At 41.7% G+C, this 26,976-nt stretch overlaps 1 protein-coding gene across 1 annotated transcript in view; it reads right to left on the reverse strand.

Moving 5' to 3' along the window:
- The window catches only part of Cped1 (cadherin like and PC-esterase domain containing 1), a 279,328-nt gene that overhangs the window by 144,121 nt on the left and 108,231 nt on the right, over positions 1 to 26,976 (reverse strand). The window contains exons 5-6 of the mRNA XM_051151876.1: positions 22,260 to 22,392; positions 18,450 to 18,618 (exon numbers count right to left, since the gene is read on the reverse strand). Of these exons, the coding sequence (XP_051007833.1) occupies positions 18,450 to 18,618; positions 22,260 to 22,392 (302 nt within the window). The remainder of the gene's footprint in view (positions 1 to 18,449; positions 18,619 to 22,259; positions 22,393 to 26,976) is intronic.

The following is a 26,976-nucleotide window of genomic DNA, read 5'->3' on the forward strand; positions in this document are numbered from 1 at the left end:
GTTTCCAATCCTACAGTACAGCCTTCTACCCTCAGCACCACAAAGTGCTTTTTAAAAAAATGTGAAAACAAAAAAGCAATAGTTAAAAATTCTTAATTAAAAAAAAAAAGCTTTTCATTGATTCTTTGTGAGTTTCACACCATGTACTCAGTCCTGTTCATCTCCCCATCCCCCTCACATCCATCCTTTGCCCTTGTAACCTCCACCCCAAAATAAAACACACAAGCAAGCAAGCAAACAGCAACAATAAAAACAAAGCATAGGAAACATCTCATCATGGAAGCTGTGCTATGTCAGCGTGTCCCACAGTACATCCTACTGTTCACACATCTTCACTTGCAGGTGCTCATCACTATGAGTCACTGGTCTTGATCGACATTTCTGGCTTCTGTGACATCACCAATGGATGCTCACTGGAACTCCTCCTGGTTATCCTGTTGTTGCCCTGTGTCATGATGATCCTGCAGCTTTGGATCAGCAAGGCTGGCCCTTTTACGCATCCCAACCATTTGTAGATGATATAGATTTTGGGGTGGGCCAATTCAGAGCCCTGGGTCTGGGCTTGGGTGGTAGCTGAACTGGTCAGCCCACTGGGTCTCCCTTATCCACACCACCAGAGTGCGCTCTCACGCTGCTCCAGCTAGGCCACCCACTGCTGCCTTAAGCAGGTGGCAGAGTCAGCTCTCTTGCTCTCTAGTCCTCAAGACGGACTCATCTGCACCCGCACCTCCAGAGCCACCTCCACTGTGCTGCCCAGTCAAGGTTGCAGGCTCGCTCTCCCAAGCGCTGCAGCCTGTGAACCAGAGCGGCTCGGCCGGCTCTCACTCTCAGTGTCTCAGCACTGGCTCACCTGTGCCTTTGCCTTCAGGGCCAGATCCACTGTGTTGCACTGTGAGGTGTAGGCCTGCTCTCCCCTACCCAAGTGCCACAGTCAGTGAGAGAGCAGCGTACCAGGCTTAGCAAGGTCAGGCTTTCATGAGCCCAGGGTCAGCTCTCGAGACTGCTACTGGAGATAAAGGCAAGGGGGACAAGGCGGCACCCCGCCCCATGCCACCTTATGGTAGATGAGTAGTGGTGCCAGCTCTCTTGAGCTCCTACCCTTGGCGCAGGCTCACCTGTGGTCCCGCCCACCCCCCCCCCCCCCCCACCACCACCAGGGTTAGCTTTGCTGTGCTTTCCAGGACAGGTACAGGGCCCACTCTCCCCAGGGCTGCAATAGCTAAAAAAACTTTTTAAGCTTTTTTTTTTTTTTTTAATCCATAAAGCCTAAGTGGCTATTCCATTGCCAGTCTTGTGACAGATAGCCAAGTCCTTCTCCCTGCATATGGTTGAGCTAATTGAAATTATAAGTCACCTGACTTATAGAAACCTCTCCATGTATACGCTGGTTTCACTGTAGTTAGAGAAACAACATAAAACACTAAAAAGAAATCTCAGAAATGAATTCTTCTAGGCTTTTCTTTTTTGTTTTTTGTTTTGTTTTGTTTTTTCACAAAATTTGAAAGCTGTTCCACCCACACTTATTCAACTGAAATGTTTAATGTCAGCTTTCCTGTACTGACTTGGTAAGCACGCGACTTGTGTGAGGAGCAAACCTGAACACGGCATGCTTGCCCCGGGCGCTGAATGGCTGCTTAGAGCCTCAAGCTGCCAAGGGGTAATTGAGACATTCTCTCCACCGGAGATCGGAATCCTAATCCTAAGTGACATTTATTAGTTGGCTCTTTTCCACTGAGTCATGAATCTTCACTTTCTCCTCCTTGGAGCAGGTATAAACACACACACACACACCCTCCCAGGTGTTCAAAAACCCTCACATGGAACAATTTCAGTGAACACATTCCAAACTACAAAGTGGCAACTGTCTGATGAGTTTACATTCCTCAAGGCTCAAGCTTCTCAAGGTTTTGATCCTTAAAATATCTTATCTAGCCTACGAGTCTTGTGCTTCCTTTTTCCTCCTTCCCTCTGAACTCCCTCCATACTTCCTTCCTCCGTTTTCGGTTGTCAGAACAAAATACCTGAGGAAATTACCTGAGAGGAAGAAAGACTGGTTTGTCGTTTCAGGGCACTGTTTTTGAGCCGCTGTCCAGAAGTGCAGCATGATTAGAAGAGTGTGCTGGAGGGAGTCTGTTTACCTCATGGCACCTGAGAAGCAGCAAGGAAGTCGGGGCTAGGAACAAGAAGTCAAATCCAAGTGTATGCCTCGGGGCTCTACTTTTTTCCGTTAGGCTTTCCTTCCCATCCTGAAGGAACTACTTCCGACTTATGCCTCCAATGAAACTAAATTCCATCCAGCCTGACGTCTACCCAGCTTTCCCATGCTGAACAGTTTGTCACAGCTCTTTACTATGCCAGAAACTCTGTCCTTTATTGCATTCTGGCCTGCTATTTATAAATATGTATTTTTCTGCCACTGTAGGCAGTATTTCTTTTATGAGTCTTTTTCCATGGTGCCAGGACATATTAGTCACTTTTTGAACAGTTTTGGAAAGTTAAGTGAGTTGAATTAACCATGGGCGGCTATGGGAATATTCAACATTGCATTTCCCTGGGTTGTTTTTGACTTGATGATCAAATGTAAATATTTTATGCAAGCCTGAAGAACTAAATGGATATGTTCATTCCCCACTGATGTTTATGAGGAAATTGCTTTTCTACCTCTTACATGGTGAAGGTATGCAGCCATCAGAGAAACAGTGTTTTCTTGTAGAGAAGCCAACAAAAACACCCTTCCCCTATTCTCTCGTGGGCTTTCGTGTCTAATTTAAATATTTCACTATCTCACATTTGTGCTTTATCTTGTCAAGCCTGATCATACAATGCCCTAACATAAAAACACTAAACTCCCCACTTCCTATGACTTCTGCAACAGATTACTTATATTCTGGTGACATGGCATAAGAAACTGAGCTCTCTTACTGTCAATTATTAAAAACTTATAATCACAGTGTCCTTAGGGCCATGCTTCCTGCTAAGTCTCTAGGAGACAACAGTCTGTTGCTCTCCTCTTCCCGCCTTTGATGGACGGTGGCATTCCTTGGAGCACAAAGTTCTAATCTCTTGTTTAGTTCTTTTGACCTTTTCTCCCTCTGTGTATCTCATCCTCTGCTGTAGTAGTCGTTCCTTCTGATTTTCTGGACAAGCTGTGAAATCTACGATTGCCCTAATCGTGGTGTTTTCAGTGAACATGACCCCACAGGCTCATATATTTGAACTCTTGGCCCCAAGTTGGTGGAACCATTTTGAGAAGGATTAGGGAATGTGGCCTTGTTTGAGGTATTGTCACCAATGCTGTGGTTTCAAAATCCCATACCAGTCCCCCCTCCCACCGACATGCGGCTTGTGATTCAGCTGTATGTCCTCAGCTGCTGCTCCAGTGCCATGGCTGCCTACACACTGCCTTGCTCCCCATCATGGTGGTCATAGACTCACTCTGACATTGTAAGCAAGCTCCCAACTTAAGGCTTTAAAAAAAAAAATTGTTTGGTCATAGTGTGCCTTCACAGCAATAGAACAACAACTAAGACATTAGCTTAGTACATTTCCCAAGATACTTTATTTAAATGATGCCAAAGTCATGAGTTTTAGAAATTGGGGCATGAATATGTCTTTGAGGATATGAATATAGTAAGAATTCAATCTGCCATTAAAAACCAAAATCTTAAAAAGAACCTGGCTTTGAAAGGTTGTTCCACAGCTGTCCTTAAGAAGTTAGGCACCACTGCTACATAAAAATACATTGACCCAGAGGGTCCTAGAAACCTACAAGTAGAACATTATGACGAGCAGATCTGGGCCCAGGGGTCCTGCTCAAACTATGGTACCAGCCAAGGACAATAAGCAGTAAACTTCAAACCCTGACCCAGATCTAGCCAATGGACAGGACATTCTCCACAATTGAGTGGAGAGTGGGGTCTGACTTTCACACGAACTCTAGTGCCCCATATTTGACCACGTCCCCTGGATGGGGAGGCCTGGTGGCACTCAGAGGAAGGATAGCAGGCTACCAAGAAGAGACTTGATACCCTATGAGCATATAGAGGGGGAGGAGGTCCCTTTCAGTCACAGTCATAGGGGAGGGGAGTAAGGGGAAAATGGGAGGGAGGGAGGAATGGGAGGATACAAGGGATGGGATAACAATTGAGATGTAATATGAATAAATTAATAAAGTATATTTTTTAAAAGTAACCATCCAAAAAAATACATTGACGATGCTGATGGATGGTGGGACATATAGAGCCAAAGTTATCCTCATGACCCAGATACCCAGCAAACAGCTAGATGAGCAAATGAGGCCAGGCTACACCATGTAGCCAAGCAGCCACCTGCTCTCCACAGAAATCAGTGGCCAACCCACCGTCATGAAAAGTAGTGAAATGAAATGTTCGCAAGAGAAAGCCTGTTGTGTGATCAATCAGCTTCCACCTCCCGCTTTGTCATTCACACTTCTATTCACACAAATTCTATTCAAATATATTTGGTTTGCTACGTTTTAAAGCTAGCATAACAAAGTAGTGAGGTTCATTATGCCATTTTTTTTGTAAATATTTTCACCTTGTTTGTTCCCCTTCCTATCTGCCTTTGGCATTCACCCCCCCTTCCTCTTCCCAGCATCCCCCCTTTCCATTGCGTTCATTTTTTACCACTGCCCTGTTCACAGTAGCTCAGAAACATAACTATCCTGGTGACCAGCAGATTGATGGAAAAGGAACATGGTACAACTACACAGATGGAGATTTTTCAATTGTGAAGAAAAATTAAAAAACACCATGACACGTTCAGGGAAATGAAGAGAATTGAAAATCACTATATTAAGAAAAATAAGACAAATTTAGGAAGACAAAAGCTGGAATGCTTCCTCTAGATTCTCTCTATCAGCTCTAGATTTCAGTGTGAGTTTGGAGGTGTGGCATAGGTAATGAAACTGAAAGAGGGACCATAAGAAAGAAAGAAGAGGTCTTAAGAGCAAGGTACTGGAATACTCACGCCTTCCTCCCATTCGATGCCCCTACACTCTGGTCTCATAGTAAATGCCATCATAGCTCAAATGATCTGAACATCAATTCTTTCCTTATTTCCACATAGGGTTTCTCTGTGTAACAGCCCTGACTGTCTCAGAACTTGCTTTGTAGACCAGGCTGGCCTCGAACTTACAGAGACCCATCTACCCTGCCTCCAGAGTGCACCACCATGCCTGACTAGTTGTCTCTACCGCTAAGATGTGTCCTTACCTCTCCTTTAGGCCATCATCTCATCTACTGGCTCTGAGTTCCCAGCATCCCATTGGACTGGCCTGTGAGTGGTTTTTCTGCCTCTATTCAGCCTCCTGTCTAGTCTGTTCTGCACACAGCAGCAGTGAAGGTGAAAAGAGGTACAATTGTGGCAGCCCTGTACACTGGCATCTCCCAGCATAGGGGAAGGGTTGAATTTTTCCTTTGCCTTGAGCCCTGTATGATGTGACTCTTGCCTTTTCTCTGCAGCTCCCATGTACACACTTAGTGTTTATATCGTTCCGGGGATGTGCAAACTCTCTCCTACCTGGAGGCTTTGGAGTTGTCATTTGGCTGGGAATGATTTACTCCCACATCTTAAAAGACACTTAGTTTCAATAGTTTAGATGCTATTTTACCTCTCATATAAGTAGATAATGCAATTATTATGTGTTCCTCATCTGTCTCTTTCACTCTCAGTGCTATCAGAGAAATCTGTAATTACATTTATTTGTTCAAGTATAATTATTTTTAAATTTATGTCTATCAATATGTATGAGGATAAACTCAACAATAGCAGAGATTTTATTTGAAGTCACTGGAGCCTAGCATAATTTGTAGTCCATCGGAGATTGTAGAAAATATATCAAAAGGGATTTTAAAAATAAAATCTCACTGAGCCCATGTGAAATCTACTATAATTTTATATATCCTAAAACTGTTAGTGAGGCAGGCGCACTTACCTATGGTCACCCAGGCCATAAAGGTAGCTCCCTATCTTATATCCCTGCCCAGCTCTTCACAGAGAGCACTTTAGGGTTTCTTTCTAGCCTGTCTATCCAGCCCTACAGCTTTTATACTACTGGTACATTTTTCCCTCCCTTTGAGTAAGACCGCAATCAAATATTTGTTTATTATTCACTCTGAAAAGAGTCATCACTGGCCTATTCATATTTTAAATCACATTTCTTTTTACCTTCACAGCAAAGTAAGATGAAATGTCTTTCTTTAGCCTAATGTTTTTCTTTTGTGACTTCTGAGTTTAGATAATGACTGACTTTGTGACTTGAATACAAAAATCTTTCTGGCGACGAACCAGGTGTCCAAAAACTCCTCACGCCTTTCACACCTTCCAAATCTACGTGGAGAACGATTCTAGCGTGGACTGTTGTAGTGCTAGTTTCCGTGAAAGCAACAGTTTGGGGTAGACCTTGAGAAAGGGGGCTGCAATGCCTGCAGCCAATTCTGGGAGCCAAGACCCAGGTGTCAGGAAGCTGAACAGTTAGGAGCCATGTGGCAAGGGTACTAGAAATCCCGTCTGTTTGCAGTCTCTTTCCCCGATGTGTTTCACGGCGTTCATAAGAATTGACTGCACAGCCTTGTGGATACAGAGAAGAAGGACCTCGTTGTGACACAGCGGGCAGAGTGAGGTGTGCCCTGGTGTGCGGAGCCAAGACCATAGCCCGCAAGCATCTCGGACCTTCGCATAATACATTGAGTGGACCTGGGGCAGACTGCCTTGTGACCTCTTTCCCTCCTTGCCTCAGGGTACATTCCAGAAGGCTGCCTTGTAAACTCTTCCCCTCCCTCAAGGTACTCTCCAGCTGTTCTCAATATTCCCGGAATTACAGAGGCCTTCAGAGGACAAGGGAAACAAAGTCTATAGACAACACCTTGAGGTTCCAGATGACTAACAATCCCACCCAGACCCAGAACCACAGGGGCCCTCGCCCTGCCAAACTTCCTGACTTCCTGATATCTTGTGAAAACCGCCCACCCGGATCACCCCACTCAGCCTCCTGCTTCAGTGGTATACAACTGCCTGTGAGAAAATAAAATTTGGTCAGCTTCATCAGACTCCTTGACTTGCTGCTGTCTGTTCTTTGCGTCTCTTGTCCACCATTCTCTCCCTAGATGTCCGAGGGTCCCAGTTGATTGCCTGGCGGGACCGGACACCCAGGCGACTTCCCTATAAGCTGATGCCCTTAGAGAGACAACTAGCAAAGCTAGGCAGGGCGCCTTTGTGTTGCCATCGGTACAGAACGCAGCCCCGACCAAGTGCGCAGAATCTTGAGAGAAAATCCAGCTCGGCCTTGACTGCTAGGAGAAATACATATTTTCAGCTCTATACTACAGTATTAGCTCATTTAAATAAGTCAATAGCATTTAAGTTAACAGAGCATCTATGATTCTAATTGAAACAACAAAAAATATGTAGCACAAAAGCACAGAAGTGACAGTTCCGCACGCTGATCTAAAAGCCATTACTAGCTCTGCAGTAATTTACAAAGGCTTTGTGTGCTACAAAACATTCTTAAATGGGAAAAGAATGTCCAATGACTGACACATTCTGAAATCTTCCCAAATAATTTTGTGGCTGAGGCAACTTAAATTGCACCGACGAATTAGCAGCATCCCGGCTTCTATACTTCACAATATAACCGTCCGACCACAATAATGACAGACAACTGAATGATTCCTTAACAATACATATGTGTGACACAATGAAAGAAGAAGGCAAAATTTTGCTGCCTAGGCACTGGTGGCTTTTACTCTTTTCCTTTCTACATTAGACACCTCAGACTATTTATGCAACACCGGAAGTGACCACTTGGGGGCAATATAGTAACTTTTTTTTCTCCTGTAACTATGCCAGTTTCCTTGGTGACAAAAGATAACCGTGTCTTCCAAATGTGAATTCACATTTTAATATACGGAAAGGAAATGGCTGTATTTCATTTTAAGCTTACAATGCATAAATCACTCTAGACAAATGCAAGTCAGATTTTTTTCAGACAAAAAAAAAAAAAAGTCTGGCTTTTTTGAGCAGGCAAAGCAGTTTTACCTACTTGGCACACTAGGATTTGTCACAGCCTCTGAGACAGATTTCAAAGAAGAAAGGAAATTGTTAATATAAAAGTTTTTAAAAATGACACTTACTAAGCTTCAAATGTACTAATGACAACATATTTTGTTTCTGTACCTTAAGTTAAAATGTAAAGCTGATTTGTCTTCCCCTCTGAATGAGAACATTCCCTGTAATAATTAAGCATTAAAGTAGTCAGGTTGGGCGGGCTGTCACTGTTTTCACTGTTGCTTTGTATTCACATACCAGTTTGTAAGGGGAAAAAAAAAAACCTTTTTACTATGAACCTTTTCCAAAGTTTGATGGATAGCATCCTATTCCAAAGCCTTCCTCTTCCTGTGTCACCTGAGTTTTAGGTCCTGCATCATGCACTAAGGGTACTAAGGGTTGCTTTCTATTTAAATAAAGAATAAATAAATAAAATCTCTTCTTTTAAGGTTTTCTAACATGTTTACTGAATAAATGTATTTTTTTGCTCGTTTCACTGCTTTGTTACCAACATTAGCTTTTTTTTTTTTTTTTTTTTAATGTCTCAATCCATTTTCCATCAGCAGATGTTATTTAAAATTAGCACAATGATAGATAGAAAGCTGCGGTGAGCCTTGCTGGGTGCATGGGTGGAGACTTGTGAAATTGTATGTGTAAACTGTCCAGGTGGCAGCATAGAAGTGGGAACGTCCAGGAAATCCGCAGACAGCCTTGCCTGGTTCTGTCACCTGGAGATCCATCCTGGCAACTCATACTCCATAGAGGAGAGGGAAGAAAGAATTACAGGTCTTCCAACTCTGACCATCTTTCTAGATTAGCTGGTCCAGCTGTTAAATGTGCGGGGGCTGGGAAGTCTACAAACAGATAAGAAGAGGCTGGTCGAAGCACTATGTTCCAGGAAACAACAGGACTCTTGGGCGAGCTGTTGCACAGCACGTTGGCTACAGATATCCCACAAGGCACTGCACGTTTAAAAGGCAAGAAGACAAGGTTTTGACCTAAGTGTGATGCCGCACACCTGCCTGCAACCCCCGCACTTGGAGGACAATGCAGAAAAGCTGCCTCAAGTCTCAGGCCAGACTGCTACCCGTGAGATCCTGACTCAAAGCAAAATAAGGTATTAAAATGATTTTCAGATATCTTTATCATAAAAATTATGACTGTTATGTTTATGATGGTTATGTCTAATCTTCTTTAAACATTATACAGCATTCTCTTATCTCACTCTACGCGTGTGTGCACTTCTCACATTTTCATGTGTCAGTTAAAAATAAATTTCACATAACTATTAAAAGGAATTATAAAGGTTTTTTTCCCCCCAGAAATTAAGGCAGTGTTGTCCTCTACGAATGCCTAGAATGCTCCAGAACGCTGCTTACATTAGGCCTCTTCTATTATGCTAAGGCCGGCTTATCTTATGCAAGTAAGGCCTCAGAGGTATAACAGAAATTAGGATGACATTTCTATGCAAGGAAGAGGAAAGAGCGACACAGATAAATTATCTAAGAGCCTCTGGGAAGTCCACAGGCTCCAGTATGGAAGAGGAACTATTGGTACTTGTCCCCTCTCCTGGGCCTTTCTCTCCTGTGACCAGGTTAGCTCAACCTTGATATAGAATAAGTGAGCAGAGAAGTTGTCCAGGCATGAGGTACACATGCCAGCACACAACACAGGGAAAGAGAACTCCCTTTCCATCTCCCAGATGCCTCAAAGTGTTCTCCTGTCTCCCTCACTTCACACTGAAACCCTCATGTTAGCTCCCCTCCATATTTTTATATATCACCAACTCCCCAGCATTAGAGGGAATAATATTTTACTAGCAATAAGCAATTAGAAAATTTGTTAATTAGGGTCGGGATTCATGGATTTATATTTCTGTTGTCACTATGCTACGCTATGTATGTATATAAACCTTTGCATAGAATGCCAAAGGCACACATACCTGCTACAGTTTCATTATAGCTGTCTTCTCTGAAACAGGTGTTGGTTTAATTGCCTGGAGAAGAATTCCGCTATGATTAGGAGGTAGGACATTGGGGAAGTAGTCAAGACTGGATATAGTCCTTTAGGGGCCCTATGCTTGCTTTTGGATAATTTATAAGGACAGGGGTGATAGGGCTGCAGAGATGGCCCAGTGGTTAAGAGCGCTTATTGCTCTTTCAGAGACCAAGTTCCGGTTCCAACATACACATACTGACTAACAACCATTTGTGTGTGTGTGTGTGTGTGTGTGTGTGTGTGTGTGTGTGTGTGTAATTTCAAGAAAAAGAGGAGAGATAATTTTTTAAATGCATGGGCATGTTCATGAATTTAAATGTGCACACACACACACACACACACACACACACACACACACACACAGACACAGAGGTTCATACGACATGTTCTGTGTATCTTAGGACCATCAACAAGAAGATTATCCCATAGGTAGTGTCTCAATCTTGGACTAGATCTCTGAGCCATAGTTAACATTTCTTTATAACCTACCCACTCTGTGACGTTAACAGCAGTGGAAAACACACTGAGACATTATCAGTTCATTATACACTCATCCATCTGTCAGCTGACCACATTCATTCTGAAGAGATAACATGTAGAAATTAATTAAATACTTGTAAATTAATCACAGTATTTTGTGTGTGTGATGAAGTCAATTCTTAAATCATGTCCTACCCAATCACAGGTTTTGATTAGTATCACTTCTGAATTTACTTTTCTATTCCTGTAATAAAACACCGTGACCCAGGTAGCTTATAGAAGGAGGGACTTATTTGGGCTTACTGTCCCAGAGGGAAAAAAGTCTCGCGAAAGCCACTACAGCACCAACTAGTACCATAACTCAAATGATGGTGTTAGCCACTAATCAGCACTTGTTGAGAGTCCGTGGAACATTGTGTGTGTTTCTCACACACTCTATAGGCCTCATAGACTGTGGCCTTCTTTCTAAAGTCAAGGTTCATATGCAAAAGTTATCACATTTGACTGAAAAAAATAAGTCACGATTAATGGGTCATTTTCTTCCTATTTAGGATAATAATTTTAGATCAATCTTAAGAATTAATGAGCCTTCAAAATTATCTGACAATTTTTTTTTTTTATTTTGGGATGAGGTTGGAAATGAATGAATGGGTAAAATGCTTTTGAAAAAATAAAAATACCATGAACAACATCAATTATTTAAAATTCATGTGCTTTGAAATCACATGCAATTGTAAACCAATTGGTTTTTTTCTATTAAAAAAAAACCACACATTTGAAATAATAATGGCAACACTACTGTGAGCTGATTAGATCAGCTTTTTGTGGCTATTGGTTATTTTCTTCTTGAACATCGGTCCTATTTACCTAACGCTGAAGATCTATGGTTCCCCTTATAGAAAACCAGGCTTAACATGAACACATGGCGCATTTTAAAGTGAAGCCAAGCAGGAACAGGCTAAGTACCATATCAACTCATTTTACAAACCCTTGGGAGCAGACACTTTTTTTTTTTATTCATGATCTTCCCACTGATGACATAAATCTCCCAGGCCTGCTGAAGGGCCAGATGCTTAGTGAAAGACTTTTTACAAGGTCTACTCCACAGCCTGAAGTTTTAGACATAAAAAGGAAGATCAAAGAACACTTGTGAAGGTTCAAACTGCATTGTAGCTTTATCACAACTTCCAAAGACATCACTCATTTTTACCCTGAGATTACATCAGCTGCCTCACCTGGCATTATCAAAAGGCACAGCATAAATATGGATGACAAATGAGGCTGACTCCAATCCTGCAACTGTGGAAATTTTCTAGTGGAGAAAGGAATAAGGAATCTACACATCTTTTTAAAAGAGACCTTTTAAGTGACCGTGGTCCCTGCTTTCCTAAATTCTGTGCTCTCCTCTTTACACACCTGGCAGAGCTCATTGATACACAAGGGGACTGGAAGTAGGAGACATGGAAAAAAGGTCTCCCCAAAATGGGGAGTCAGTGATTACAAACCAATAAGTCAACAGTTGCTTGCTTTAACTTTGCTTTCCATTGATGATGCTCACTTGAGAAATGTCCACATCCCCCAGATTTTACCTTTTAAATCAAAGTGTCAAGGAATCTGGATGATGGTGGAGTCTATTACATTTACTGGAAAGCAAATTATCATCCAAATCCCACTTACTCATATAATTTATGCCATTGCAAAGTAGAGGAGCTGGCCTTAGAGCAGGGAGGGCAAAGTAGACTCAAGCAATTTCTTCACACAATCAAGAAATCTAAATGAACTCTACTTCAATCCCACGAAGATGAATGTATTAAAAGATGATTATATGTGAAGACTATCTCCATATAAATTTATACTCGACACCAATTAAGTCAAATAAATTTATACCTAGTATCAAATATATGATAGCTGATCAATGACTTCATGTAGGCTATCTTTCAACAGGACAACAATAAGGCCCTGACATGCTTCCTGCCTGGAGGCACAAATCACTTTATGTTACGTTTTCATCAAAACCACCAACTAAAATCACAGGTGTAGAATCTTCCAAGCTCATAAAAAAGTTACAGACGTCAGAGATTTCTCTCTGCTGGGCAACTCCTGATCTTGTGATTTACAGTGAATAAAGGGATAGCTCATGACTTTTTTTACTCTAAGAACCAATCCTAAATTTATGACATTTCTCATAGTTAATCTATGTGATTTGTGTGTGAAGACAGTTGTGGAGGCATCTAACTGGAAGTTACAGTTAGAAAGTCTGTGAAGGGCTCCATTCAAGTGCCTGGAAGGCTTTGAAGGGAGGGGCAAGGTATTTTTAATAAAGCATTGCATAATGTTGAATCTCTTATATTAAAAAAAAATGGCAATGTCACAACAGTGGCGTATGTGGTGGTTTAAATTCACATGAAAGGACACGTGATCGAACGGTGGATTTGCCATTATCCAGTTCCTCGTTCTCCCTGCCCACCCTTCTGACTGTGAGCATCCACTGAAGTACTTAACACCACACTTCAATTTTAAAATATTTTCTTTCATCCTAAAGTGACTTTTAAAAGTTCAAGTTATAGGTTTTATTATTTCTCAAGTTTGCATGTCTTGGTATTTTTCACCTGCTCCTGGAGTTTTCACAGATAAGGCATCTCATCAGCAGGACTAATTGGAAATAAATGAGCTCACAGTGTTATCTCTTAGTGCTTTCGTACTTCCTTTAGCTGCCGGGATGCTCTGTACTCAGCTACTGATAGCCAGGTTAGTGGGCTTACCTCACTGAAGAGTGCACACATTCCTGCTGATCTAACTAAGCAGCTTTACCTCTGAATATAGGACTTACTGCACGAACATGCACACACACATGCTCATGCGCGCACACACACGTCTTGTGGAATTTAAGGACAGAGTTTAGCAGCATGCTGACATAACATGGTTAGTCTTCAGTGAGTTTGTGAACATTTTGCCCTCCACTTTGGCACGGACGGGTTTCTGTGTATCTTTACACATCTGAAAGTACCAGAAGAAAATAGCGTTTCACAGAATAGAAGACTGATGAGCCAGATACATGTGACCTTTTGTAGTGAAAGTTAAATGCTTCTGTTGAAGGATACATAAACACCACCGTGTCTTCTGAATTTTGTACCATCAAGCATAATGTCGACCCACTAAGAGTTGCTTTCTGCATGCTAGCCCAGAGAGCTGTTCTACCTCACCCTAAAATCATATCACAGTATCTTAAAAGATAAGCCACATGAACAGAGTGAAACCGTTAAGAGCTGTGTGCTTCCACGTGACACAGCCACAGCTCACATCTGTCCCAGGGACATGACAGAAAACGGAAAAGGAAAAAATAGTGACTTAAGCAGAAAAATGTAAAGAACGCTGACTTCCATGGACTTAGCCTCAGGGAGAGAGTAAATAAAACAGCTGCAGAAAACCTCATCTCTGGGGTCACTTCCACAGTAGTGGGTGGGAGTGGCTCCTTTGTAAGCAGAGAGGAGAAAATGCCTCTAAAAATTACCTGGATAATCAACATCTTTGATAAGCTAGCATAAATAAAATGAAGCCGAGGCACGGGTTTGGAAACAGGAGACCGAGGTTCAAAAGCCTGTGAGAAAGGCAGTCCAAAAGCAGCTTTGAATTGGTCAGGCCTGCGGTGGCCACAGACAGGAAAGACCACATGTGCTATGCGTGGAGTTGCTGGAGGCCGCAAGAGAGGATCATTAAAGGAAAAGACTCAAAATTACCTCCCGCCTCTGCTCTGTGCGCCCCCGCCTGAGCCCCCCACCCCCGCCCCCATGCTGTTCTTTCTCCCTTCTGAAGGATGCTGAGAGCAGGTTCAGGATTTAAGGATGATGTCTGCTGAAGTGAACAGTTGGGATGCTTGGCCCTATCCTTTAGTTACTCTCAAACCCTCTCTGAGCTTCACTGTCTTGGTTGGTGCTCTGGTGCTGTGAGGAGACACTATGGCCAGGGCAACGTGTAAAGGAAGGCATTTACTTGGGGGCCTTGCTTACGGTTTCAGAGGGTTAGTCCGTGATCGTGGTACTGGGGGAGCATGGTGGCAGGCAGGTAGGTGCGGTGTTGGAGCAATAGCTTAGATCTTACGTCCTCATCTGCAGGCAGCAGGCAGCAGGCAGAGAGAGAAAGCATGGGCCTGCTGTGGAATTTTGAAACTTCAAAGTCTCCCTTAGTGACACCTCCTCCAAAACGGTCACACCTCATAATCCTTCCTAAACAGTTCTACCAAGTAGGGACTAAACACTCAAGCGCACGAGCTTAGTGAGGCCACCTTCATTCAAACCTCCACATTCACGTTCTGGCATTATATAATGACAGTCCCAACGTGCTTCCTCTCAGGGCTTTCCTGAACATAAAAATTCTGGTGGGTAATGTAAATGTTGTTTTCATTTTCTTAGATGAAGAGATGAGATGAGAGCGTTCCCATGCCTTTCTAATTTTTTCTGAATTCTCACTGGCTGGTTCAACTTAGCTGTTCTGGCTCAAACTCCTCTCTGAGCTGACTGATTCAAACTGGCTTCTCTTGGATTCTCACTGAATTGCCTGGTTCAAACTAATTCCGGCAATATGTACTAATCTTCTGGCTCCTTCTGTTTTCACTATTTATAGCTTGGTGTCTCTGCAACTTGTCTCTATATACTGTCCAGGTAAAATCTCTCTCTCTCTCTCTCTCTCTCTCTCTCTCTCTCTCTCTCTCTCTCTCTCTCTCTCTCTCTCTCTCTCTTCCCCCCCCCCCCCCGCCCCAATATACCGCTTTTCTTAAGTAGCCTCTCTTTCCTGTCTTGTTCTTAGGAGAGTTTAGCAAAATCTTACCTGTAACTCACTTTGTCAAATCTTTTTCCAATTCACCACTTTGTTTGCCCCCGATTAGACATTTTTTCTTTTCTTCCTTTCTTTCTTTTTTTTTTTTTTTTTTTTTTTTTTTTTTTTTTTTGAGACAGGGTTTCTCTGTGTAACAGCCCTGACTGTCCAGATTTGTTTTGTAGACCAGGCTGGCCTCGTAGATGTTACTTTCAAATATGGCTGCTTCCTTCTATAAACTAATCTTACCTTCATTGTTTGGCATTAGGTGTGTGTACTAAAGGTGTGTCTGCATCCAAGACAGATGACACTGTCATCCAGAGCATGTCTGCATTCTAGATGGATGACATAGATCTTAGAAGGTCTTTGGGTGTGATCCCTTGCCAGAGCAGCCATGTTGCTGGATTAGAGTTCCTCTATAGGGTAAAATTCAGAACAGGCAAATGGCTGGCATCACATTACCACAGAGAATCAAATTGATTCTTTAGGGCTTGGTCTTCATTCCCCCTCCTCACATCTTCTCAGAATCACACAGAAGGACTGGTGTTTTCCCAATACTATCTCAATGGGAATAAATAAATCCACAGAAGTCAGCAAGGAGGAGAAAGTAGAGAACATGTGAGAAGGACCATAGCTACCTCAACAGAAACATAGCAAGCTGAATAATACATAAAGATCAGTAACTTGGAATTTAATTTAACCTGATTAACATACTCCAGGGAATAATCAAAGATGGAAACAAAATGAAATATAGATGAGAAATCACAACAATAATAAGAGGAAATGCTGTGAGAAATGAATAGAAATAAATAAAACTTATGGGCAGGCATAGGTGTTGTGTTATGCATACAGATTTAGAAATAAAGCTAAAGAACTGTCCTGGAAACAGCACATGAAGATACAGAAAATATGAGAAAATATATACAGTAAGAACAGAGGGCTGTCAATAGCTCAGCATGCCGTAGCTCACCAAGCTTGGTGGCCTGAGTTTGATGCCTGGAACCCACTGTAGAAGGAGACAACTGACTCATGAAAGTTTTCATTTGATCTTCACAAGTATGTCATGGCTGGTGGGTACATACCACACACACATATACACACTAACACCATCATCAGCATCAGCATCAGCATCACCATCAGCATCATCCTATTACAGGACCAACAAAATGGTTCAGAAGATAAAAGCGCTGACAATCTGAGTCCTATTCCTACAACTTATGTAATGGTAGAAGGAGAGAATCAAGTCCAGAAAGTTGTCCTCTGAGCTCCAATTAGATGTTTTGGCAAGTGCATGACCACACACAGAAATATTAAAAAAGTAGAAACAGAAAGATTGAAATCCAGCTTATAGAAAAAGGAGGGGGAAATCAGTGGGAAAAACATTTCAGGAAGCATTGAACAATAGCCTGGCATGGTGGAGAATGCCTGCAATCCCAACATTCTAGAAGCTGATGCAGGAGCATCACAAGTTAGACTGAGATTCAACCTCAAAACAAGGAAGTAAATAAATATCATGATGAGAAAATAAACATGACTGCGTGCATTAACCTAGTGGTGACCGCTATGCGTTACATATGGTGACTTTCAAAGTTACAGAATATTTGCATCCTACAATGAAAAATGGGAAAGTCTGGTTTTACTGAAATAAAAGGAAAATATACTAAACTTCAAGACACGATAGGGTGGACAAACCCTCCACAGCTGCCTGCATGCTCTTACTGAGCTACAACACTCATCTTCTTCCGCTCTCTGGAATTTGAGCCCTTGATTCCCCAGCCTTTCACCTCAGGCAGAACCACACCACTGACTTTCCTAGTCTGTGTTTAAATATTTGTTGAATTTGTGAATAGTGTAACATGATTTGGAAACTATGGTTCTTATCTGTCTATACCCAACTTCTACTGTCTGACTGAACCATATGATGTTGCAAAATGATTATTTTGGAGGGTCAAAGTGGCTAACGATCAGAAATTTCATTTAATTTAGATCAATAGAAAGGGGGAAATAGAATAATCATGAAGTGAGTGTGGAGACCTGTAGGAGACAATATGGGATGGATCAGGCCCGACTCTACTCTATAAAGATTCACTGGAAACCACAGACCTTTATAGACTTGAGGTCACATGACTACTTGAAGATTAGAAACAGCAAGTTTAAGGACTTGGGCCATTGATTCTGCTTCCTCACAGCGTGAGCAGCGTCCAGGGCTACAGAATGCCTGCATCTGTTCTTGGTCAGTGAGTTTTCATTACAATGTTTAAGTGAACAATTAAAGTGTCATCATGACTGTGACACTTTTCAGAGTTCAGAGTGTAACTGATAGAAGGTAAATTCAGAGAAAGATATCACCCAGTCACTTTCGGACCTCAAGACCATGGGAAGCACTGTGCATTCAGCTGGTTTTCTCCCATTTTCTCCTGTCGACACTGTGAACAATGATTTCTGCAAAATCCAAGTTTTCTTAAATTCTATCCAATGTGTGCACAGAGAATTTATTTTTCATCAAGTTAACCTGGACTACCTCTTGAAACTGAACTTTTTGGAAATATTAGTGAGCTCTTCCTGAAAACTCCCTTATTATCTTTGATACCACACCTTACAATATTAGGCACACCTGATGGCTTTTCTTTTCACCCAGCAGATACTGTCGGTATGGACTAATGTGATGAAACACCCATTGGGCTTCCAAAAGATGAAGCACAAAGTGTAAAGGCAAAATTGTATTTTTCATTTGTTACACTGACTATATTTAAAAAAAAATAAATGGAAAGTCAGGAAAAACAGAGAACAGGCAAGAAGTAGCTCAGTAATAGGTCAAAGATCTGAATTAAAGTGGTTGATTGAGGAGAGGGGGAAAAAAAACCCGACCAAACAAAAAGATGTGGCCTTCATGATCCTTAGTGAATTAAGCTATTTTCAACTTATTTTCAAACTTGCAGGTATTAAATGAAAATATCTGCTTGCAGCAATAAAAAGATGCAATCTTTGTTCAAAGGGATTTGATATCCATAAAGGTCGGGGAATGGCAGCCCAACCCATTTTCCTTATCTTTAGCGTACTGTGTGAAATAACATCTTCAGTAGTATCTTTACCTTGACAGTAAAACGTCTCTTCTTTGGTGGGCTCCACACTGTGCCGGTTGAATGAATAAACGCTCTCAAAGGCCTTAAGGAGGTCACCAACACATAGGCTTTAAGAACCACAGATAGCTCTTCTGCTCTGAAGATTGCTGCACGTGGAGCAAGGACTGTAGTTTGATTCCTGAACAAATAAACAAGTAAAGGAATATAAAGAAATGAATAAATAAAACAGAGCGCTGCTTTTAGGAATGAGTATGCAGCGTGCGAATCACTTAAAGCTTGGTAAACTCCTCCCAACCTGCCAGGAACCCAGCCTTAGCTGTGTGTGGGTTTCCTCAGTTGTAGCTGTGGATTTTCCTCCTACCACCAGGGGCTGCACGGGCACAGAGACATACCATCAAATCTCAGAACTGGAAGACTGAATCAAACGATTTTTCCCGCAAAGGAAAACAGGATTTAAAATAACTTTTAAAGATTTCTGAAAATTAAATTAGTCACATTCTCTGTGACCTCGGCTTCATGGTATTGTTTGAGTAGACCTGCATGCACGAGTTTGGGTGAGAAACTTTCCTCCTACCCGGCTTTCTCTGTCTCTCTATCTCTGTCTCTCTATCTCTGTCTCTGTCTCTTTGTCTCTGTCTCTCTCTCTCCGCAAAGACGTTGAATTATTTAACATCAAGAATCTGCCATAAAGCCGGGCGTGGTGGCGCACGCCTTTAATCCCAGCACTCCGGAGGCAGAGGCAGGCGGATCGATGTGAGTTTGAAGCCAGCCTGGTCTACAAAGTGAGTCCAGGATGGCCAAGGCTACACAGAGAAACCCTGTCTTGAAAAAAACAAAAAACAAAACAAAAAAACAAACAAACAAAAAAAGAATCTGCCATAATACTTCCTCTACTACGCGACATCTACCTAACAAACACCCTCCGTTCCTGATAATTAAAGGGCAACTTAAAGGCCGAATGTGAAAAAAACAATAAATAACACTAGTTTCTTGTTTTATGATGAAACAAACACATTTCTGTCATAAATACTACTGAAATATAAATTATCTGCCTTTCTGTACCATGCCTATATGTCAAGTACCTAACCCTAACCAATAATATGCAGCTTGTGCTTATGACAACTGTGGAAGTTAAAATATTATGCAGAAGGTACATATGATTTCTCAATAAGTACTATTAAGTGCTGATATATATAGTAATTATACAGTTGGGTGAGGCAAGTTCATCTTGTCTTGAATGACATAATTAACGTATCTATTTTTCCCTCTGAGATCCACATACGTTCTAAAATCCTTTACCTGGCATTTGCAGAATCCAGGAGACTAGGAATGGATAAATGGTCAGGAGTAGGAAGAAAGAACTGAAGGGAGGGAGGGAAGCAGAACACTAGCAGTATGAAGGAGAAAGGAGAAACATGTGGAGGGAGGTTTAAGTGGGGAGAGGTATGGGAGGGAAGGGCACAGGGGGAGGGCAGGGGAGTGACAGGATGCTCAAACCAGCCATACGGAAACCTACTCTTAGATTTTCCGTAGGAGAGTTTCATCACAAGTTCCCTAAGCAGGGTATGATGTTACTTCTACCCAGAAGCTATAGGTTACAAAATAAAAAGCCCAGTGCCCTGTGGGATCCCTCCCTAGAGTTGTTGGCCAGCAGTGTGTCAGAGATCTCCCAAATATCAGGGATTATTGCCACTGCTCTTGGTCACCCACCGGGACCTGAGGGTAAGATTCTATTGCTGAAGACGCCATACACTTTGTCACAGGACATGGAGACAGCACGTAGCTTTGACCAGGAAGCTTCCTTCTCCGCTGGCCAGCATTTGCAGGACTGGAAATTGCTAAATGTAGGTTCCTGGGGTAGGAGGAAAGTCATCAGCAGTCCTACCCACTAGTGAACCTCTGAACTACAATAATGACCAGGGTGGCAAAATATGCTGAAAGGAGAAATAGTGGAATAAATGTCATGGGATGTGCAAGCGCTTTTTGTTTGGATTTACAGCATTCCTCCACAGGAGGAAATGGATGTCTAGCACTGGGAATCTCACCGGAAATCTGCCTGGAGAGCTCATAGGCTCCAGGGTTAAACCTACTAATATTTTGTCAAATGGACATAGTACTAAACTGCTTTCTAAACTCTTATATACATAGATTAGTGTAGCTCTCAGGCCTCATCAGAGAAGTTCCTTTGTACAGTGGACAGTAGTTGGTGCAGAAACACATGGCAGGTCAAAGTTCAGACGATAACAGTCAGTCGGTTGCTTGGCTACAAACAAGACATATGCATTACCCCAGGGAAAAGGAGGCAGAAGGACTGTAAGAGCCCCGGGTCAGAACTGCTGCCCCCAGGAACTCACAGCAGTTGTGTTTTCTTCACTAGACCTGCATAAGATCAAGCCATTCAACAGTCCAACTTGAAGCAGGAAGGGTCTGAGGAGCCCCCACCCCTAACTGAGGAGCTGTTGGTAGTTGAGAGGGAGTCTATTTCCTTTAAGAATGTGGCCCCTTAATGAGTGAGTTAACCCAAAAGCAGAAAAAGTCAAATGGTATATACTCACTTGTATCTGGACACTAGCCCAAGGGATATGTCCCATGAAAGTCTTCACTTACCCGGAAAGTGGGACAGAGGGGAGGACATCCTATTGGAACTCTAGGTAAGAGGAACATGGGAGAATGGGGAAATAGAAGGATCCAGAGGGTCCTAGAAACCTACAAGAACATTATGATGGGCAGATCTGGGCCCAGAGGTCCTGCTCAAACTATGGTACCAGCCAAGGAAAATACATGCAGTAAACTTTGAACCCTTACCCAGATCTAGCCAATGGACAGGACATTCTCCAGTTGAGTGGAGAGTGGGCACTGACTTTCACATGAACTCTGGGGCCCCGTATTTGACCACGTCCCCTTGATGGGGAGGCCTGGTGGTACTAAGAGGAAGGATAGCAGGCTACCAAGAAGAGACTTGATACCCTATGAGCATATACAGGGAGAGGAGGTCCCCCTCAGTCACAGTCATAGGGGAGGGGAGTAAGGGGAAAATGAGAGGGAGGGAGGAATGGGAAGATACAAGGGGTGGGATACCAATTGAGATGTAATATGAATAAATTAATAAAATATATTATTTTTTAAAAAAGAGTGTGGCCCCTGATAGGGTGATCGCATTGCAGTGCATGGCTCTATACCCATACCTATGTAGGTAGTGCAAATTGGACTTGGTGGTTATTTTAAAAATGAAGGCATGAAGGTGTTGGGTGTGTGTGTGTGATGGATCTCAGGAGAGTTAGGAGGAAGGGAAGGGAGAGACTAGGATCAAAAGACATTGTATAAAATGCTCAAAGAATTAATGCAAATATTATATTTAAAGTATCCTCTCCTGAAAACACCTTGATACTCTTTCTTAGAATGTAGGCGTCATAAAAATTTAATAGCTAAGAAAAATCCATTCAGGCATACTCAAAGACTAAAGCAATGTCATGCAGGTATAAAACAGGAGTTAAATTTTTATAGTTTTACATTGTCAAGGTTCTAAATTCAATTTATATTAATGTAGCTTGCTAGCTAAGAGTCCAATTTACTCAAATGTTTATTCTACAGCAGCAGAAATTTGAATTAGCCTAAGAGAAAGTCAATGATGACATCCCCTCTTAAGACACAATAACTGAGGGTTCTTTTGAGGGAAGCCTAGAAATTCACCAAATTATAGCCTCCCACCCTACCCCATCCCAACGCTCAAGCTCTCGAGTATGAGGTCTGGGCTTGGGTTTTGTTTTCTTGCTTCCTTTAATACAATGCTGGCGAAAATATTCCACACGATTATCTTACAGCTGTTGGCGTTGCCAGTCCCATGGTTTCCACGAAAGTGGCTTTGCTGCTTTTGAGAGGTGACTGGAAGCACTGGGCTGTGACTGGGTCCCCTGACCCTGGCACACAGAGGGACTCACTGGAAGTCGCAATTCTGAAAAGAGTCATAAGAAAAAGACAGTCATTCTTGTTGGTTCCTGGAATTGCTTTCCAAATTAGAGCATGTTATGTCCAAACTACAGGGCCAGTCCCTCCATTCGGAAGGCCAGCTGGATCTGTGAAGAATGCATGATCAGGGAGGATTTGCTTTGAAAGGTGTGTGTGTGTGTGTGTGTGTGTGTGTGTGTGTGTGTGTGTGTTCCTTTCGCCCCTGCCCCAACCAGGAAAAAATACCAGCTATAATATCTGTTTCTCAATTATTTTGCTCAGAAGAAAAAAAGGCCCTACATTCTAACCATCCAACTTCAAGCTGACCTCCGTCCACACTGCTGAGGATGCTCTGTTGCTGACAGAAGCGCAGCAGTAGAAGCTGACGGTGGTGTGATCAGCACTCAGAAAACAAGCTGATTTCCAGACAATCTATTGCTTTACATACTTAGGTTGGTTATGCCTCATGGCCTTGAAAACTTCACAAGAGTCTTTAACTACTTCAGAAAGGTATATGCTTACACAGATAAAGAATAGCGTGGTCTTCGGAATAGTTACACTGAAGTGTTTCAAAAGTGAAAAATGTTAGGTAAGCTTCTTTATCCTGTTAGATAAGCTACAAAATAAAACCAAAAAAGCGTCCCCACATCACAACTAAATGCTTACACACCAACTTTTGAAATAGAGAAACATAAGGGTTCAAGAAGCATTTCATTCTTTCTAAAACATAAATGAATATGATTCCAATAAATACCAATGTGCCTATGCTAATGTATATATGTATTTTTGTTTTTGTTTTTTAATTTTTCAAGAGAGGCATCTTAATGGTCAATGCCTGGATTATTTCTCAAGTTTACATAGAATTACCTCATGCATACTTCTCAGTGGCTTATAGTATCCCATTAAATAATATACATAATTAGGGCATTCTTCTCTACTGTGCACTTATTTTTGAAATATTTTTGTTATTTTCACAACATTGTGGTGACCATTATCATAGAATTATTTTGGTGTACCTGTACAGGTTTATCCAAATTTTTCTAGGCAAGAAAAGTCACCATGACAATGGATAAATGCACCATAACTTTGTTAGACATTATCAAATTACATTTTAAACAAATTATCCCAATATCCCAACTTACACTCTATACAAGACTGTGTGGGCACTGCTGTTTTACTTCCAGGTCACAATGCTTTACTTGTAGATCAAACAATTTATCCAGGTCTCAAAATGTAATGAAGCCTTTAAATTATTTTTCCATTTGTGCACACTCCATCAATACTAACAGAGTTTAATTTAAAACATTTCACACTCTTAAGTAGAAGTCACAGAAAGAGAGCTGTTTGATGCAGTCCCATAGCTCATTATTTGGCATAGTATGACTTTGTGCAAAAAAGTGCTGATAGCCTATTAGTAAGGCGTTCCTAGTAATGAAGTCCCATATATCATAACAACAGAACTGGAATTATTTAAATTGCTTCGGTTTTGCAGTTAGCAAATAAAAAGCCAATAGAAGGTCATTCCTTTCCTTGGAAATCACAACCTTAATTCATTCATATTCTCTCTCTCTCTCTCTCTCTCTGTGTGTGTGTGTGTGTGTGTGTGTGTGTGTGTGTGTGTGTGTGTGTGTTGGTCTAAGGACAATTTATAGGAGTTGGTTTTCTCCTTCCAGCAGGTCCCAGGGCCTGAACTCAGGTAGCCAGGCTTGGAAGTAAGCACCTTTAACCACTGAACCATCTCACTGGCCTGAAAAATCACAACTTTGAAAAGGCTGATGCAGGAGCCTGTATGCAGTGTGGTGGTCAAGCATGTACTTAGCATGTCCATGACCATAGGTACAATCCTCAGCTGTGGGGGAAGAAAATTTAAAATGTTGACTAAATTCCTCAAACTTGTGAAAAGAAAAATAAATGGTCTCAATTAAAATTTCACTGACTATATTCATTTGTCAGAAGTTATTACTGTGGAAAATTGTACCTCTGCAGAAAAGTTCATTTGTAGCTCTCTTCGATACAATGAGACAACAGTGTCATTGACTCTAATTTTCTTCCACCTTGCCACAAAAAGCCCAGCACTTGAAATCTAAGCACATTTGAGTTTGTAGAGCTAGACAGCCTAGTTTTACCGGGCTAATATTTCAATAGTGTTGTTGAGAGGAGTGCCAGACAGAAAAGGAGAAAGAGAAAAGAAAACACATCTTAGTCTTCATTTTCTGGTTTATTTCAAGTGGTGGAGATACGTATGATGCTGGAAGGGTTAATGCGAAAATGACCAAGAATGTTTAAAGATCCTTCATTAGCCCCTGAAACTGTGATAAAATCTCAGAATTTAATACTGATTAAATAAAGTTCATGGTAATTTTGCCCAGGCATGGTGGTGCACGCCTTCAATCCCAGCACTTGGGAGACAGAGGCAGGCAGATCACTGTGAGTTCGAGGTCAGCCTGGTCTACAAAGTAAGTTTAGGACAGCCACAACTGCACAGAGAAACCTTGTCTCGAAAAACCAAAAAATAATAAACTAATAAATAAAGTTCATAGTAATTTTTAAAATACGTGCATAAGTTGATAAACTCCATCTTCCATTGTATTGTTTCAGGCCTGTGATGGCTACAGTTTATGATTTTTTTTAAAAAACTTTCTAAATTAGCTATGCTTTGGTATTTAAATTAGTCCTTATTTGAGTGTGGAGAAAAATGAACAGACATAAACTTCATTACTATATAGAAAGTGCAACCATATGTTATGTGAATGTTATAAATGATTGTGAACGTTATCTTATGTTACATAATAGGATCGAGTATTTGCGGGAGGCTCCTTTTAGATCTTTTTTTTTTTTTTTTTTTTTTTCCTCCTTTTAGATCTTATATTTGATGTATCCATCTAAAGTTCTGGGTCAGTCAGCCCATTTGTTCCCTACTCTACTTCCTCGCTCCTGACACGTAGACACATTCAGAAAGCCTAGAACTGTCCCCACAACACAACTGAAAGTAGCCTCTGTTTCTTTAAGGAGTTTGCGAGGTGAGGAGCTGTCACATGGGTAGTCTTCCAAATAATTCTCTGATGCATGGACGTAGGATAGTTAAAATGTCTCAGGAACAGTTAGAGTGAAGTGCCTAGCATGCAGCTGTGGGGTTTCCTTGCCCACAGCGTGAAGCTACAGTACACAATGGATTCAGATATGAAATACTGTCTAGTGCTTACTGCTGTGCTTTTACTTATTGCCAACCCTTAGCCTAGTCCACAGTGCCGAAGCCTGTCACCTTACTAGCCACCTGGAGGAAAACTGGACCGTTTGTTAGGGATGTACCAAGACTGCCTTTCTCACACCTTTTAGTATCTGGTAGAATGTGTCCAAGTGCCTGCTGACTGGGCTGCTGGCATATGAACGGGAGGACTGAGCCAGAAGTAAGAGACCTGTCTTTGCAATTCCTTTCTTTCCCATTTCTGTTCTGGCCAACCCGCACTGGGCTCGTGACCCTGGGGAGGAGTCCTCCAGAATATGGTTCCCATGAGTCATCTAAACTTTTCACAGTACTAAAACACAAGGCAGTCCCACACCGGGTGCTCCCGTCAGCGATGACATGGTCAGGAGAAGTTGAGCCAACCCATGGTTACAAATCAAAATGTTACCCTAATGAACTAAAAATACTTCCTTTGGTTAGTAATTCCTCCTGCTCTGTGTAGCATGTAATTATATACAGCACAGGTAAAGACTAAAAACTGGAAAACCTGTGTACTGGGAAAGATTAGCTGCCAATTTCCTGGTGTATTTGATTTAATGTTTTGCCCCATAGCTAGTAATTAATATGAAATTAATAGCAAAGGTGTAATCATGTTTCACAAATGTTAGAAAGTTGTCTTGTATTTCTTATTAAGAAACTAAATATAGTGTTTTGTATTTTACATTTCTAGTGAAGATATGATTAGTAATTAATAAAGATTTGAGGTTAGAAGTAGAAATAAGTACAGTTATAAGAACATAAATTGCTTCTGCCTGGGGTATTTGCAAGTCTTAATGCTTAACTTGCAGGTATAAAACTTATAAAAATATAACCTCAAAACTCACATGCATCACAAATATGACTTCAGAAATGCACAAGATGAACTCATACAAATACAGGAAAAACCTTCAATTTAGTCACCAAGAAAAGACTACAGATAGAGGGGCACACGGAGCATTGGGAATAAATGACCTACTGTTTTCTCCCCCTGAGCCTGAGCTATTGTTAGCATCCCAGGCCAAGTAAACCACCCTGATGTAGACTGTGAAGCACAGGCAACTGCAGAAAGGCCTAGAGTGAACTACAGGGTAAGTGGAGACGATCCAATACAAATACCACACTTGGAAGAGAGGAGCTGGGGCCCCAGTTCCCTCAGCCGTATGTACGTGCATTCACATATAAGAGAAAAATGAATGAGAAGTAATAGTATTTTGATCTCCAACAGGACTATTTACATAGGGCAGCCGACAATGGCTTAGACTGCTTTTGTTAGGTAAAATTACTGATTTTGTTAGGTAGAACACTGATTGATCAAATATCAGCAACTACACAATGGTCAATCCATGGGACCCACTAGAGGAAAAAATG

The sequence above is a fragment of the Acomys russatus genome, chromosome 10 (assembly GCF_903995435.1).
Source record: "Acomys russatus chromosome 10, mAcoRus1.1, whole genome shotgun sequence".
Taxonomy (NCBI): Eukaryota; Metazoa; Chordata; class Mammalia; order Rodentia; family Muridae; genus Acomys; species Acomys russatus.